The sequence below is a fragment of the Hypanus sabinus genome, chromosome 1 (genome assembly GCF_030144855.1).
Source record: "Hypanus sabinus isolate sHypSab1 chromosome 1, sHypSab1.hap1, whole genome shotgun sequence".
Lineage (NCBI taxonomy): Eukaryota > Metazoa > Chordata > Chondrichthyes > Myliobatiformes > Dasyatidae > Hypanus > Hypanus sabinus.
The window spans coordinates 172,774,220-172,788,452 of record NC_082706.1 but is presented as its reverse complement, the minus strand read 5'-3'; the positions used below and the strand labels follow the sequence as shown (position 1 = coordinate 172,788,452).

The following is a 14,233-nucleotide window of genomic DNA, read 5'->3' as shown; positions in this document are numbered from 1 at the left end:
GCAAATTGATTCAGTATATTGAACCTGTACTTTGATATGATTTTTCAAATGTGAAATCTTGTGACAAAAAAAACTTATGAAATCCTAACTCTATTTACATGAGCAATGTTCAGGGTCAGTGAAGTGAGCTGGTATAAAAAATTCTGTTAAATGCTGCACAGCATAGAAAAGCTAAATCAATACACAGCATTGATTGCTGTGTTAATGAATAATAATTCTTGCTCCATGTTTCAGTCAGTATTTAACTATCATCAGAAATATTTTAATAGGCTCCTTGATGCAGCTGTTGCCCTTTGTATTTTTTGCACCTTGCTTGATGGAGATTTGAGGAACTGTTTAAATGTTACAGAGTCAACAAAAATGACCTTTGTTTAAAATTTCTGCCATGCAGCATTTTTAGTTTTATACTTTTGAGTTTCAAATTAAGCCTCAATAGGCTGTGTTATTTGATGTAGGTAATCCAATTTGCCAAAAAAAGCAAGTGGAATGATTTATTCCCTTGAATCCCAGTGGATTATTGCCGAAGCGCCATAAACATGTTGTTAACTAGGTCCTTTGTTAGCAGAAGACTGGAGAAAAGATTGGATTTGTGTGTAATAATTTCCTTTGTGTCAAAATTTTACATATGCATTTGATGGAAGTAATTTGAGTCATTTGTTTGGATTTACTCTAGCTTTTTGTGTTTCTGTATTTTTTAATTATCGTCCATGCTTTTGTCCATTATTTATATCTACTTTAGTCTGATATAACAATTTTGTACATTGTGCTGTTACAATTCTTAACAATGAAACAGGGAGCGACTGCTTACTGCATGAGCTGCTGCCTTTTAGAAGAGACAGAGGCTCTGTAGGTTCTCTCTGATGAATTTTTTTTAAATCACTACATTAAGTCAGTGATGAGCAAGGGAATTATTGTAGACAATCAGTTCTGTATCTCCAAGGCATATTTCTGGCCTCTATAATGCCATATGTTTAGTGAGTTTCCTATATTATAATGTTGGCTGCAAAGTCATTTGAAACACTGATAAGATGTGTAAAACTCTACTTTCATACAAGTAAGTCAGGTAATTTAAACAGCATAAACCAGATGTTATTTGCCAGTTTTGGCTTCCAAGTTCAATGGAACCAAATATTTAGAAGTAACATACAATACATGGTTGAATTGATATTATCCACTTTACACATCACTCAAGTATTTCCTTTGCTTTATTCTCCCCTTTAGGTACATTCAACCATTGGTCCCTGAAGCCAGGGATATTTTTCTGACCACTTCCACCTTGTTAATTCTCCGTCACCTTCAAAAGCCTTCTTGAGCCTATCTCTTTGCATTATTGACATCCTTTTTTAATGTAGTGTTTTGCTGCGCAATGCCTTTTCCACCTTGCCACCAGGGTTCCAGTGCAGTAATGGCTTTATATATAAATTTCACAGTGGGAAAATATCTGAATATATTTTCTAATTTTCTAATATATTGATTTTTAACTATGTTTCCAATCAAAATTTTATTCTACAGAAAATCATATTACTGAACAAACAGCTGAAAACTACATGCTACAGTGGCAAAGAGGACATCTCTCAAATTACCAGTATCTCTTGCACCTCAATAATCTGGCTGACCGCAGCTGTAATGATTTATCTCAATATCCTGTTTTCCCTTGGATCATAGCTGATTATACTTCTTCGGAATTAGGTAACACTTTTATCATGGACCATTAAAGAAAATGAGCATGGGCTTTGAAATGATGTTTTGAGTAAATGTTCAGAATTTTCCTGTAAATATACTATGTTTATGATATTTGTAAATATAAATGGAGTGCCTTGGTTAAGATTTTTACTTTAATGTGGTAGGTATTTCATTTAGCAGTTCTGTAAAAGCAGATGTTCAACTTAGGAATGTTGTGTCAGCCAATCAAGATGGCGGAATCAAGTGAATGTTCAAGAGAGCGGGGTGGAGAGAGATTTGTAGTGGCTCGCGGATAATTTTTTTGGGCAGGAGCTGCAGGGAGGACAGGAGGGAAGATGCCTGAGAATGGCGGGGAAGCAGTGTCCCTGTTCCACAAGGTGCTTCGTCCAGATGAATGGCTCTAAGAAGGAAGGGCCAATACGCCTGAGAGAGAGCCTGTTAGTTCAAGATGGATTTGGAGCAAACTTCGGAATGTGGTGTGTGCTTTCATGTCGATCTGGGGGTCTAGCGTCTGAGTAAAAAGACAAATTCAAGATGAGCTCCAACCATGTGCACATTTCGACTGACTTAACTGTAATGGACCCTTTTATTTTCCTTTTCTTTTTCCTACTAAAAATTTGATAAAGCTAAGATTTGTAAATATACTTTCTTTATAATTTTATGCAGAGTACAATTTGTTATTTCTTGCCAACTGACAATTGTGTAAAGGCAGTATTTACACAGCATTCATTCAAATCAAGGTTTCTTTATTAGGAACACCATGGCGTTCCTGTTTGATTAAACCCCATATCATACCTTAGATGCTTATTTTGCATGAAAGGTGGCCTTCTCACCTCCTAGTCCCATGGCTATTAACAGGGCCAGCAAAGAGCCAGTTCCCATACTAATCCAGTGAGGATTAAGCTTTGGTGCGATTCAAAGAGACTACCCAAAGTGATGCTGTGTTCTGAACGGGGTAGATATCCACAGCCCTGTTGAATTGCTGATGAGAGTGCTAAGTTTGTGGAAGTATTGGGGAAAGTTATGCTGGTTGAAAAGTGGTTTGATCAATCAGCAGGTAAGGATGTTGTGTTAGTCCAGACAACCAGTGACATGGCTGAAGTCATGCCGCCTGATAGGATAGGGACATCTGGAGAGACATGGCTATGGGCAGTCCATATTTTTAAAGAAGTGGGGTATGTAGATGAGAGCGAAGACTTTAAAGACAAGTTGTTCTCGTTTCTGTGAAGTGAAGGAAAAAAGTTGTCTGATGTGAAAGGTCCAACGGGTTGATTTAAATTCTGAGCTGGTTTTGACTGTTAAATCGCTGGTTGATAAATGCAGAAATGTATCTGCAGAGAGCCAAAGTTACTGTAGGCTGGGTGTGTTCTCTGGGGTCAACCCCACACCTGATGGGGAGGAAGAATATGAGGCTTGGGCCTGAGTTTCTGGATGAATGGCAGTGCTTAGGTAATATAAAAAGTATTTTTAAAAATTATTAAAAAAACAGAGACTGGTAGAGAGCTTAAAGGATTTGGTAGCTGATCAGTGTGGTATGTCACACAGCTGATTACCTGCTAGCTTTAAAAGATGTTTTTGTAATGATGAAATTTAGGCATGCATTCCAGGAGGAGGAAAAGATGCCTGCCTATATTTTCAGATTGGAGATTGCACTACTGTCCTGTTTGTGCTACGAAGGGGGCATTCAGCTGTCTGAGAGAAGTTGCTTGAGGATGGGGCAAGTTTTGAAGGGCTTGCTGTCTTATGGGATTGCTCTATGTATTTGAATGACCTGCAAGATGCGCTCTCCTCCATCTTTTAGCAAATTACTCAGAGGAGGAAAACATGATTTTCTATGTTTCTATGACGAGAAGCGGGGTATTTCCAAAAGCTGAGTAGTGTCTGTAGTAGTAGCCTCTTTTGCTACAGTGGCCCTTGATGCCACGGAGATAGAGCTTTGAGGAATGAGGAGGAAAACCTTTGAACTGAGCTGATTCGATGGATGTCTGCTAATGTTTCAGCTGAACATGTACGTCCGTTGGGAAAGCTGACCCACCTGTAGAACTACGATGCAGCGGGCAGCTGCTGAAAAGGGTCTCTTAACTAGACAGGTGATGGGTATTTTCTGTTACAACTGTGGAGATAATCAAACAGAAGAAAAGAGGCAAAACTACAGAGGGACCCAGTAAAGGCATTTCGGAGAGGATAGGTTCCTATCACTGTATCAAGGGAAATACTAAAATGCAGAACACTATTCCTGAATGTTTAGTAGGACCCAGCCCTGATGTATCCATAAGGAATGAAGGTGTTTATGTGAGAGCCATACTTGACGCAAGTTCTCAAGTTACTTTGCTTTATATATCTTTTGACACCACTCAGTGCCCTTGAGATTCAGGGGCTTAGTACTGATGAGTACCCATACGATAGTTACTTCTTGTTTCAACTGGAGTTTTTGGAAGAAGATGTTGGAGTAACAAACTATTGACACACCAATGATGGTCTGCTAGATCCGGTCAAAAAACTTTCATTCTTGAGGGAACAAATGTGGCTGAGGATACTGTGGGAAGCAGTGTCCCTTTTGCACAATGTGATTTGTGCAGATGAATGGCTCCAAGGAGGAAGGGCCAATACTCCTGAGGTGGATTTTGTGCTAAGTTCGGAATGTGTGTGGTTTCACATGGACCACGGGTCCAGTGCAAGTAAAATGACAACTTCAAGATGAACTCCAACAATGTAACATTTAGACTGGTTTAAATGTAATGAGCTTTTTTTTTCTTTCTCCTGTTTGATAAAGCTGAAATATGTAAATATGCTTTTTAGTAATTTTATGCAGTGTATGACTTGTTACTTCTAGCTGACCGATAATTGTATATGGGCAGTATTTACACAGCATTTGCTCAAATTGAGGTTTCTTTAATCAGAACATCACGATGTTCCTGTTTGGTTGAATCCCCAATCATGCTGACCCAAGACACCTATTGTTTATGAAAGGTGGCCTTTTCACTGCTGAGTCCTGTGGCAGTAATGAGGCCAACAATGAGCCAAGTCTCCATACGAGCCCAGTAAGGGGGCTGCATAAACTTTAAGATTTTAGTGTGTGTCACCATTCACAACAGAAGACATTGTTTTCAACGTTTACATATTATCATAGAATTGGAAGTCACACACTCAGCGACTCCTAAATGGACATTAAACCCTTGGACATTAACTCACTTTTTAAAATATATACAGTATTTTGGTTTTTTGCATGATTTTTAATCTGTTCAATATACGTACACTGTAATTGATTTATTATAATTTTTTCTATATTATGTATTGCATTGAACTGCTGCTAAGTTAACAAATTTCATGTCACATACCAGTGATAATAAACTTGATTCTGATTCTGAATTAATTTATATTTCAAATATGTTATATGATCATTAAATCTAGGAATTCTTGCACAGATTCTAGCCCCTCTGACATGGAGAAGTACGGCACAGAAACAGGCCCTTCAGCCCATCTAGTTCATGCCGAAACCATTTTAACTGCCTGCTTTCATCGACCTGCACCACAGCTATTGTCCATACTCCTACTATCCACGTATCTATCCAAACTTCTCTTAAGCATTGAAATCAAGCTTACATCCACCACTGGGCTGGCAGGTCATCCCACACTCTCACGCCCCTCTGAGTGAAGAAGTTTCCTTTCATGGTCCCCTTAAACTTCTGATCTTTCATCCTTAAGCATGACCTCTGGTTGTAGTCCCACTCATTCTCAGTGGAAAAAGCCTGCTTACATTTTACCCTATCTATGCACCTCATAATTCTGCACATCTCTGTCAAACCTCTTCTCAGTCTTCTATGTTCTAAAGAATGCAGTCTTATCCTATTCAGTGTTTCCTTGTGAAAGGTCCTCCAGACCAAGCAGCATCCTTGTAAATTTTCTGTGCACTCTTTCAACCTTGTTCACATCTTTTCTCTAGGTCGGTGATCAAAACTGCACACAATAGGCCTCACCAACGTCTTGCAGAACTTCAGTGCAATGCTGTAAGGTGCTAAGTTGTGTGCCATATCACATTTCTGGTGACTGCAGCATGCAAAGATTACACAATAATTGTTAACAATACACAATGTGGCATATTCTATTGCTTCATGCTGCAGCTTTTAATCAAGGACAGTTCTTTGCAATGGAAGATCAAGTTTAGAGTAGACCACAGTCCATCCTTTACAAAACTGATGTATGTCTGTGTCCTTGGGAACAATTGCAGGATGTACTCCTTTGTCAAGCAGGAATAGAGGATGAAGCCTATACAAAGACTGCTGCATTCCTTTTCAGATAACATATTTCAATCGAAGATCAATGATGGTATCAAGTCCAACATGGTGTCTTGCAGGCACTGCCCTGTAGCTTTGACATTCTAGCTATACCAGAATTATTTAACAGATTTCATCACCAGTTAGGCAAGCTGCAAGTGTTTGTGTGAAGGTTCCAATGAGCAAAATGACTTGGGTAACCTGCCCAACAGAATCCACCTGCGCCTTTCTCTGGAGAGTATCAAGGAACTCTTTGCAGACCACTATCTGATTGACTTGTGGTCAGCCATTTCTGTGCAAACACTTTTCCAATGGACAGGTGGTAAAGCATTGTTCAAATGAATGGAATATTCCTCAATAAAATAACCAGACCTCTCCTTTGCAACAGTGAGCATAAGTAAAACATCATGCAACCCCTTGATGTAGCCATCAGGACGAGGGTCACATTAAATACACTTTCTGCTTTTTACCTGAGCATTTATAATAACATAACTCAAACTTCTGTTTCGGAACAGATCTTACAAATCCTGGAACTTTTCGTGACCTGGGGAAACCAGTAGGTGCCTTAAATAAAGAACGACTTCTTCGATTGTTGGTAAGAGTTGTATTCAGAAAGAAAAGCGTGTTTGTTATATGAATGACTCTTCTAAAGAAGTTTGAAGTGATTGTGTTTTACTAATTGAGCAATTACTGATAATTCCAGGTTTTTTTTGTTGCTTATGTGACATACAGCAGAGAATTTGAGTTTCAAGCTGTTAATAGCTTTTAAAACCGATAAGATGCTCATTATAACTTGAGACATTTTCCGACTCTTCTGGACTACTTAGTGTTAGTAGTTAAACTACACACTGTAGTGCCAGTAAATGTTTCACTTGCTGTGAGCACAGAAGTAAAATTTTCACACGGTTACTGTAAATCTATTCATTCCATTACTGATTTCAAATCATCAGAGCTCCTATTGAATCTTCATTTGCCAAAGTTGCTTTGCTTTTTTTTAATGATATGTATGTGTTACATTGGCCCGAACCTAACTCTAGGTGTAATGTCTATTGGATAAATACTGTCCATTCTTCTCCCCTCTCACTTACGATTGGTTATATGGTATTTTGCTCTTTTAGTGTTCCTGATTTCAGAGCAAGACCATGAAATTAACATACAGTAACTGAACAATGCTTGCTGCTTTAGTAATTAAATTTATATTCAACCTCTTGTGTACTTAAAAATACATAAAACTAACATTGGGTAACAATAGATCTTGATGTCTATGCTAAGACAGATTGGAAATCATAAGCCATGTTCAGTGAAACCAAGCTATAGAGACTGCAGATGTGGGATATCTGGATCAGCACGCACAAGTTCCTCCAGCATTTTGTGTGTGTTGAGCCGGGTTCACCATTTATATTCAGCACTAATTTTTTGCCTATCTGCCTGATCTATGATCTTTATCATGGGATAAAGTGATGATTAAACAACTGTGCTTTCCAGGCGGGTTATTCTTTTCACAGTGAACCTTGTATTAAGGATAAGCAGTTCTTCAAGTATAGCTGGTGATCAGAGCCTAAGGGCCTTTCTGTCCAGCAAATGAAATAAATATTGTGAATGGCAAAGTTCCAAGCAGGAAAGAATTGAAACTGGTAGCATTCAAAATTACCAGTTGCTGATTGAAAATCTTTTTAAATCTTTTTATTAGTTTTCAAACAAGCATAAGAGGAAAAACATCGAGTACAGAGAGCTTGAGAGTACATAATTAAGGCTGGGTTACAAATACAAACAGTTAATAATCCAAATATAATAACCTCCCAAACTCATAGTATGGTACAGAAAAATGGAAAAAAAAAACAAAAAACAACTAACCTAACTGACATGGGCTATTGTATCATATCAAATGTACATGGTAGTGTCAATAACTCCTCACCTCTATCCAAATAATTAAAGGTGATAAGAAAAAGGTTTGGGAAAGGTCAGTTTAACTCAAATGAAAATATTGAATAAATGGTCTCCAGGTTTCTTCAAATTTGACCGAGGGGTCAAAAATGACACTTATAATTTTTTCTAAACTCAAACAAGGAATAGTTTGGGAAAACCATTGAAATGTAGTTGGGGGATTAATTTCTTTCCAGTTCAATAGAATAGATCTTTTAGCCATTAATGTGACAAATGCAATCATCCACCAAGCTGAGGGGGATAAACGACTGTTATCCACCATTGGTAAGCCAAAAATTGCAGTAATAGGATGAGGTTGCAATTTAATGTTCAAAACTGTTGAAATAATGCCAGAAATATTTTTCCAGTAATTTTTCAAACAAGGGCAAGACCAAAACATGTGAGTCACTGAGGCAACTTCAGAGTGACATCTGTCACAGATTGGATTAACATGAGAATAAAATTGAGCAAGTTTGTCCTTGGACATATGAGCCCTATGTTCAACCTTGAATTGTATTAGGGCATGTTTGGTACAAATAGAAGAGGAGTTAACGAACTGTAAGATTTTCTCCCATTGCTCTGTAGGTAAAGGACAGTGAAGTTCTTTTTCCCATTCCTTCATAATTTTATCTGACATCCCTGGTTGCATTTTCATGATCATATTATAAATGACGGCTACTAAACCCTTCTGATAGGCATTTAAACCTAAAATTTTTTCTGTAATATCAATTGGGCATAAATTCAGAAAGGACCGTAACATATTATTCAAAAAATTTCTAATTTGTAAGTATCTAAAAAAAATGGGTTCTAGACAAATTATATTTATTGGACAACTGTTCAAAGGACATAAAGCAATTATCTAAAAATAAATCATGAAAGCACGTTATACCTCTTGTTTTCCATAGCACAAAGGCTTGGTCCATAAAAGAGGGCTGAAAAAGAAAGTTAAATATAATAGAGCTTGATAAGATGAACTTATTCAAACCAAAAAATTTACAAAATTGAAACCATATTCGTAATATATATTTACCTTTAGGGTTAGTTATTTATTCAGTTTAGATAAAACAAAGGGAAGCAGAGATTCTAAAGTAGAGAACAATGAAAAGCCTTGTACAGATTTACACTCCAAGTTTGCCCATTGTGGGCTTTGTAATATTGCCGATTCCTGTGTCCAAAATATTAAATATCAGATATTAACTGCCCAGTTGTAAAATCTTAGGTTTGGCAAAGCCAAAACACCTTCCTCCTTAAGCTTCTGTAAGTATTTTTTACTTAATCTAGGATTTTTATTCTGCCATACATATGAGGATATTTTGGAATCAATAATATCAAAAAAAAAGATTTAGGAATAAAAATTGGTAGTGCTTGAAATAAATATAAAAATTTAGGTAAAACTATCATCTTAATAGCATTGATTCAACCAACCAATGACAGACAAATGTGGACCATCTAATAACAAGTTGCTTGATTTGGTCAATTAAAGGTAAAAAGTTAACTTTAAATATATCCTTATGTTTCTTGGTGATTTTAATACCCAAATAAGTAAAGTGATCTGTAACTACTTTAAATAGTAAATGTTTATAGATTGGAACTTGCATGTTTAGTGGGAATAATTCACTCTTATTAAAATTCAGTTTATAGCCAAAAAAGCTACTAAACTGAGCAAGCAAAAATAAAATAACAGGAATAGATCTCTCAGGATCAGAGATGTATAGTAACAAATCATCAGCATATAGTGATAGCTAATATGTCCCTTCCCCACGGGTAATACCAAAAATGTTAGGTGAGTCACAAATAGCAATGGTTAAGGGTTCCAAAGCAATGTCAAATAATAGAGGACTTAAAGGACAGCCTTGCCTTGCGCTGCGAAACAGCTGAAAAAAGGGAGATCTTTGATTATTGGTAAGAACTGAAGCCAAAGGCTTATAATATATTAATTTAATCCATGATATAAATGTCAGGCTGAAGTTAAAATTCTGCAGCATGTTAAATAAATATGGCCATTCAACTCTGTCAAACACTTTTTCAGCATCTAAGAAAATGACCCATTCTGGGATTCTAGATGAAGGAGTGTAAGCTATATTAATTAATTTTCTAATGTTAAAAGATGAATAATGATTTTTAATAAATCTGGTCTGGTCTTCAGAATTAATTTGAGGTAATATATTTTCCAATCTAGTGTCCAAAATTTTGATGAAAATCTTGAAATCCATACACAGCAAAGATATAGGCCAATATGATACACTTTCAATAGGGTTATCTTTTTTAAGAGTTAAAGAAATGGAGGTGTCATAAAAAGATTGTGGTAGTTTACCTACAGTTAATGCGTCCCTAAAAATTTTACATCACCAAGGAGAAAGTATATAAGAAAAAGATTTAAAGAATTCCGCAGTATAACTGTCTGGACCAGGGGCTTTACCTGAATTCATTGAAAAAATAGCCTCTTTTATTTCAGTTTCTGTAATGGGTGCATCTAATGATACACAATCCTTGGCTGTTAATTTTGGGAAATTCAGTTTCCTTAAAAATTCATCCATTATAGAAGAATCATCAGAAAATTCTAATTGATATAGAGAGTTATAAAAGTCTTGAAAGGCATTATTTATCTCTTTATGAACAATCATCAAAGTGCCATCTAGTTTACAAATCTTAATGATCTGCCGTTTAACCGAAGCAGTTTTCAATTGGTTAGCCAATAATTTACTAGATTTGTCCCCATGTATATAAAACTGAGTCCTAGATTTAATTAACGCAACACACACAAAATGCTGGTGGAACACAGCAGGTCAGACAGCATCTATAGGGAGAAGCACTGTCGACGTTTCGGGCCGAGACCCTTCGTCAGGACTAACTGAAAGGAAAGATAGTAAGAGATTTGAAAGGAGGGGGGAGGGGAAAATGTGAAATGATAGGAGAAGACCAGGAGGGGTGGGGTGAAGCTGAGAGCCAGAAAGGTGATTGGCAAAAGGGATACAGAGCTAGAGAAGGGAAAGGATCATGGGACGGGAGGCCTAGGAAGAAAGAAAGAGGGAGGGGAGCACCAGAGGGAGATGGAGAACAAGCAGAGTGATGGGCAGAGAGAGAAAGAAAAAAAGGGAGGGGGAAAAAAGAACTAAATATATCAGGCATGGGGTTAGAAGGGGAGGAGGGGCATTAACGGAAGTTAGAGAAGTCAATGTTCATGCCATCAGGTTGGAGACTACCCAGCCGGTATATAAGGTGTTGTTCCTCCAACCTGAGTGTGGCTTCATCTTGACAGTAGAGGAGGCCATGGATAGACATATCAGAATGGGAATGAGACGTGGAATTAAAATGTGTGGCCACTTGGAGATCCTGCTTTCTCTGGCAGACAGAGCGTAGGTGTTCAGCGAAATGGTCTCCCAGTCTGCGTCAGGTCTCACCAATATATAAAAGATTTAATTAACTGATTTTCAATCGAAGAGGATAGTAGCAAACTGCTCCATTTGAAGTTCAACTCTTTTTATAAAGTTCTTTATTAGGGGTCACAGAGTAAGTCTTAATAATTTCTTTAATTTTATCAACCAACATGAGTATTTCAGTGTTAATTCGTTTTTTTTACTTCAGCAGAGTATGAAATAATTTGTCCATGGATAAATGCTTTAAAAGCGTCCCGTAATATTCCACTAGAAGTCTCTCCTGTGAAGTTAGCTGGGGGGAAAAGATCAATTTGTTGTTTAATAAAGTTGAGAAAGTCTGAATCCTGAAGTAAAGTAGAGTTGAACCGCCACGATTGAACACTTGAGGATGAATCTGTTGTCTTAATAGATAGCTTCAAAGGTGCATGATCGGAGATAGTAATAGAGTCATATTTACAATCAGTAACGTCTGTAAGTAAACGATGATCAATAAAGAAATTGTCAATTCTTGAGTAATTATGATAAACATGAGAGAAATACAAAAATTCTTTATCTTTGGGGTGTAGAAATCACCAAATTTCAGAAATTCCAGAATCAACCATAAAGGAGTTAATGAGAGAAGCTGATTTATTTGGAAGAACCTGAATGGACTTAGATCTGTCCATCAAGGGATTTAAACAGCAGTTAAAATCCCCACCCTTTATCAACATATACTCATTTAAATTAGGGAAGGATGAAAATAAACACAAAAAATTTGGGACAGTCAATATTCGGAGCATAAACATTAACTAAAACAACTTTTTGGTTAAAAACTAAACCAATAAGGAGCAAAAATCTACCTTGTGGGTCAGAAATTGTTTCATAATGTATAAAAGAGGTTGAGGAATCTATAAAAATAGAAACGCCTCTTATTTTAGCTTGAGAATTGGAATGATACTGTTGGCCCTTCCAAAACCTAAAAAAAATTGACTGTCCTCCTTCCTCACATGAGTCTCTTGTGCAAAAATAATATTAGCATTCATTCTGTGGAATACTTCAAATATTCTTTTTCTGTTTAATTGGATGAATTAAACTATTTGTATTCCAAGAAACAAAGTTAATAATCTTATCCATATTGCTAATATTTATCGTTGTAAACGCACAAGGTTAAACAGAAAATAAGCTCATGAACCTGTAAGAGGAGAGCAGGTTCAAAGAGGAACGGGAAGTTACGACACTTTTGGTAGTTTCAAGTCAGCCCGTGAAGGAAAAACTAAGCGAAAAGCAAAAGAGAAACCGCCTCCCCCCTATCTATGAAAACCCAAGAAAAAGCCAGAGAGAGGCCAGCAGGCAAACTAACACTAATTTTACCCCCATCTCTCAAGACGGCGGCTCAGGAAAAAAATGGAAAAAAAGACACAAACCACCCTTATTCAAAAAAGTGAAGAGTTAGTATAACAGGAATAAAACTATAAAATTAATATTATTTAAAAAAGGACAAGATTAAGAAAGAAGAAAAAAACTAAACCATTAAAACCTAAAACAGGATAGCGTTAAACTAATACTTCGAAAGAAGACCAGCAGTCTTGTTCAGACACACCCGAACGGATGTGACGTGTCCAAGAACTGAGGTCTTATGGGAAGAAGAAACAACGTCTTGGAAAGAGAAATTAAAAAAAAAGACTGAATACTTCAGCATAAGAGATATAAGATAAGAATATATTCTAACTTATAAACATTTAATTAGTAGCTTTTTTGCGATCTCTGGCGGGCAGGTCCTTCAAGAACTGAAATTCTTGCTTCTTGTTGTTGAATTTCCGATATAAGTGATTGAAGACTTGCGTCAACTGTCTTTAAAGTTTCATCAAGCAGAGAAAACTTTGGGCTGAGCTTATCATCCAGTCTCTCATCCAGAAGTTTCCCAATTGCGTCCAGAGTTAACAGTTCTTTAGTTGGTCTCGCTTCTTTAGTTTCTCGTGATCTCCCAGCCATTTTGACGAGGTAAAAAAAAATTCAAAAAGTCAAAAAGTATATCTTAAATATCAACCCCTTTAGTGTAGGTATAAATAAGTCAGTTAGGGGGTGATTGCAGGTTAAAAAAAAGAGTAAAAGGATTGGAGCAATGCCTAATTAGGTCTCACCCCATGAGCGCCATCTTGAGAGTTGTGCTGATTGAAAATCATGTCTGCTAGCTTTTAAATTGCATTCTGTGCTGAGTTTCCCTCATCTTCTAGCTTCTATAAAATATTCCCTGTCCTAAATTCTGTGACTGAAAGCCCACTGCTGTCTACCCGTAACTCTTCTGCTGATTTGTGTACATTCTGTGGGCATTCATATGCAGCATTTTGTGTCCCTTATGTCCCTTTTCAGCCCTGTTTTCCTTCCATCTTCGCTCTATAACTTTTGTCAGCCTTGTATACTTTGACAACTTTGCATTGCTCTATCTCTTGCAACTAAGGAATTCCCATTCTCTTTCACACCACAATTGATATCTTTAATCTGCAGTTGTTTAGTCCCATACTCTGGAATCACATGGTTAACCCTTTCTGCCAATCCCTCTGCTCCTTCCAGAAGTCTGCAGAGCAGACTCAATGATCATTGAATAGCCTAATTCTGCTCCTATGTCTTATGGTCTTATTATCCTGAAAGCTCACATCTTAACTAAATTATCCCTCTTAAAACATTGTCCTTTATTTCACTTGTAGATTTATAAGCTGTGCCTCAAAAACGCTTCAGCATGTTTTCTGGTAAAGGTGCTCTGTAAATGCAAGTTGTATAGTTCGGCAAGTGCCGATTCCATCATAAGTTGAAACCAGCTATAATGTAAAAATGCAAATACAAGGAAATCTGCAGATGCTGGAAATTCAAGCAACACACACAAAATGCTGGTGGAATGCAGCAGGCCAGGCAGCATCTATAAGAAGAAGTACAGTCCTGATGAAGGGTCTTGGCCCGAAACGTCGACTGTACTTTTTCCTATAGATGCTACCTGGCCTG

At 37.1% G+C, this 14,233-nt stretch overlaps 1 protein-coding gene across 1 annotated transcript in view; it reads left to right on the top strand.

Moving 5' to 3' along the window:
• The window catches only part of nsmaf (neutral sphingomyelinase (N-SMase) activation associated factor), a 155,270-nt gene that overhangs the window by 55,684 nt on the left and 85,353 nt on the right, over positions 1 to 14,233 (top strand). The window contains exons 13-14 of the mRNA XM_059981550.1: positions 1,513 to 1,689; positions 6,473 to 6,552. Coding sequence (XP_059837533.1) covers positions 1,513 to 1,689; positions 6,473 to 6,552 — 257 coding nt within the window. The remainder of the gene's footprint in view (positions 1 to 1,512; positions 1,690 to 6,472; positions 6,553 to 14,233) is intronic.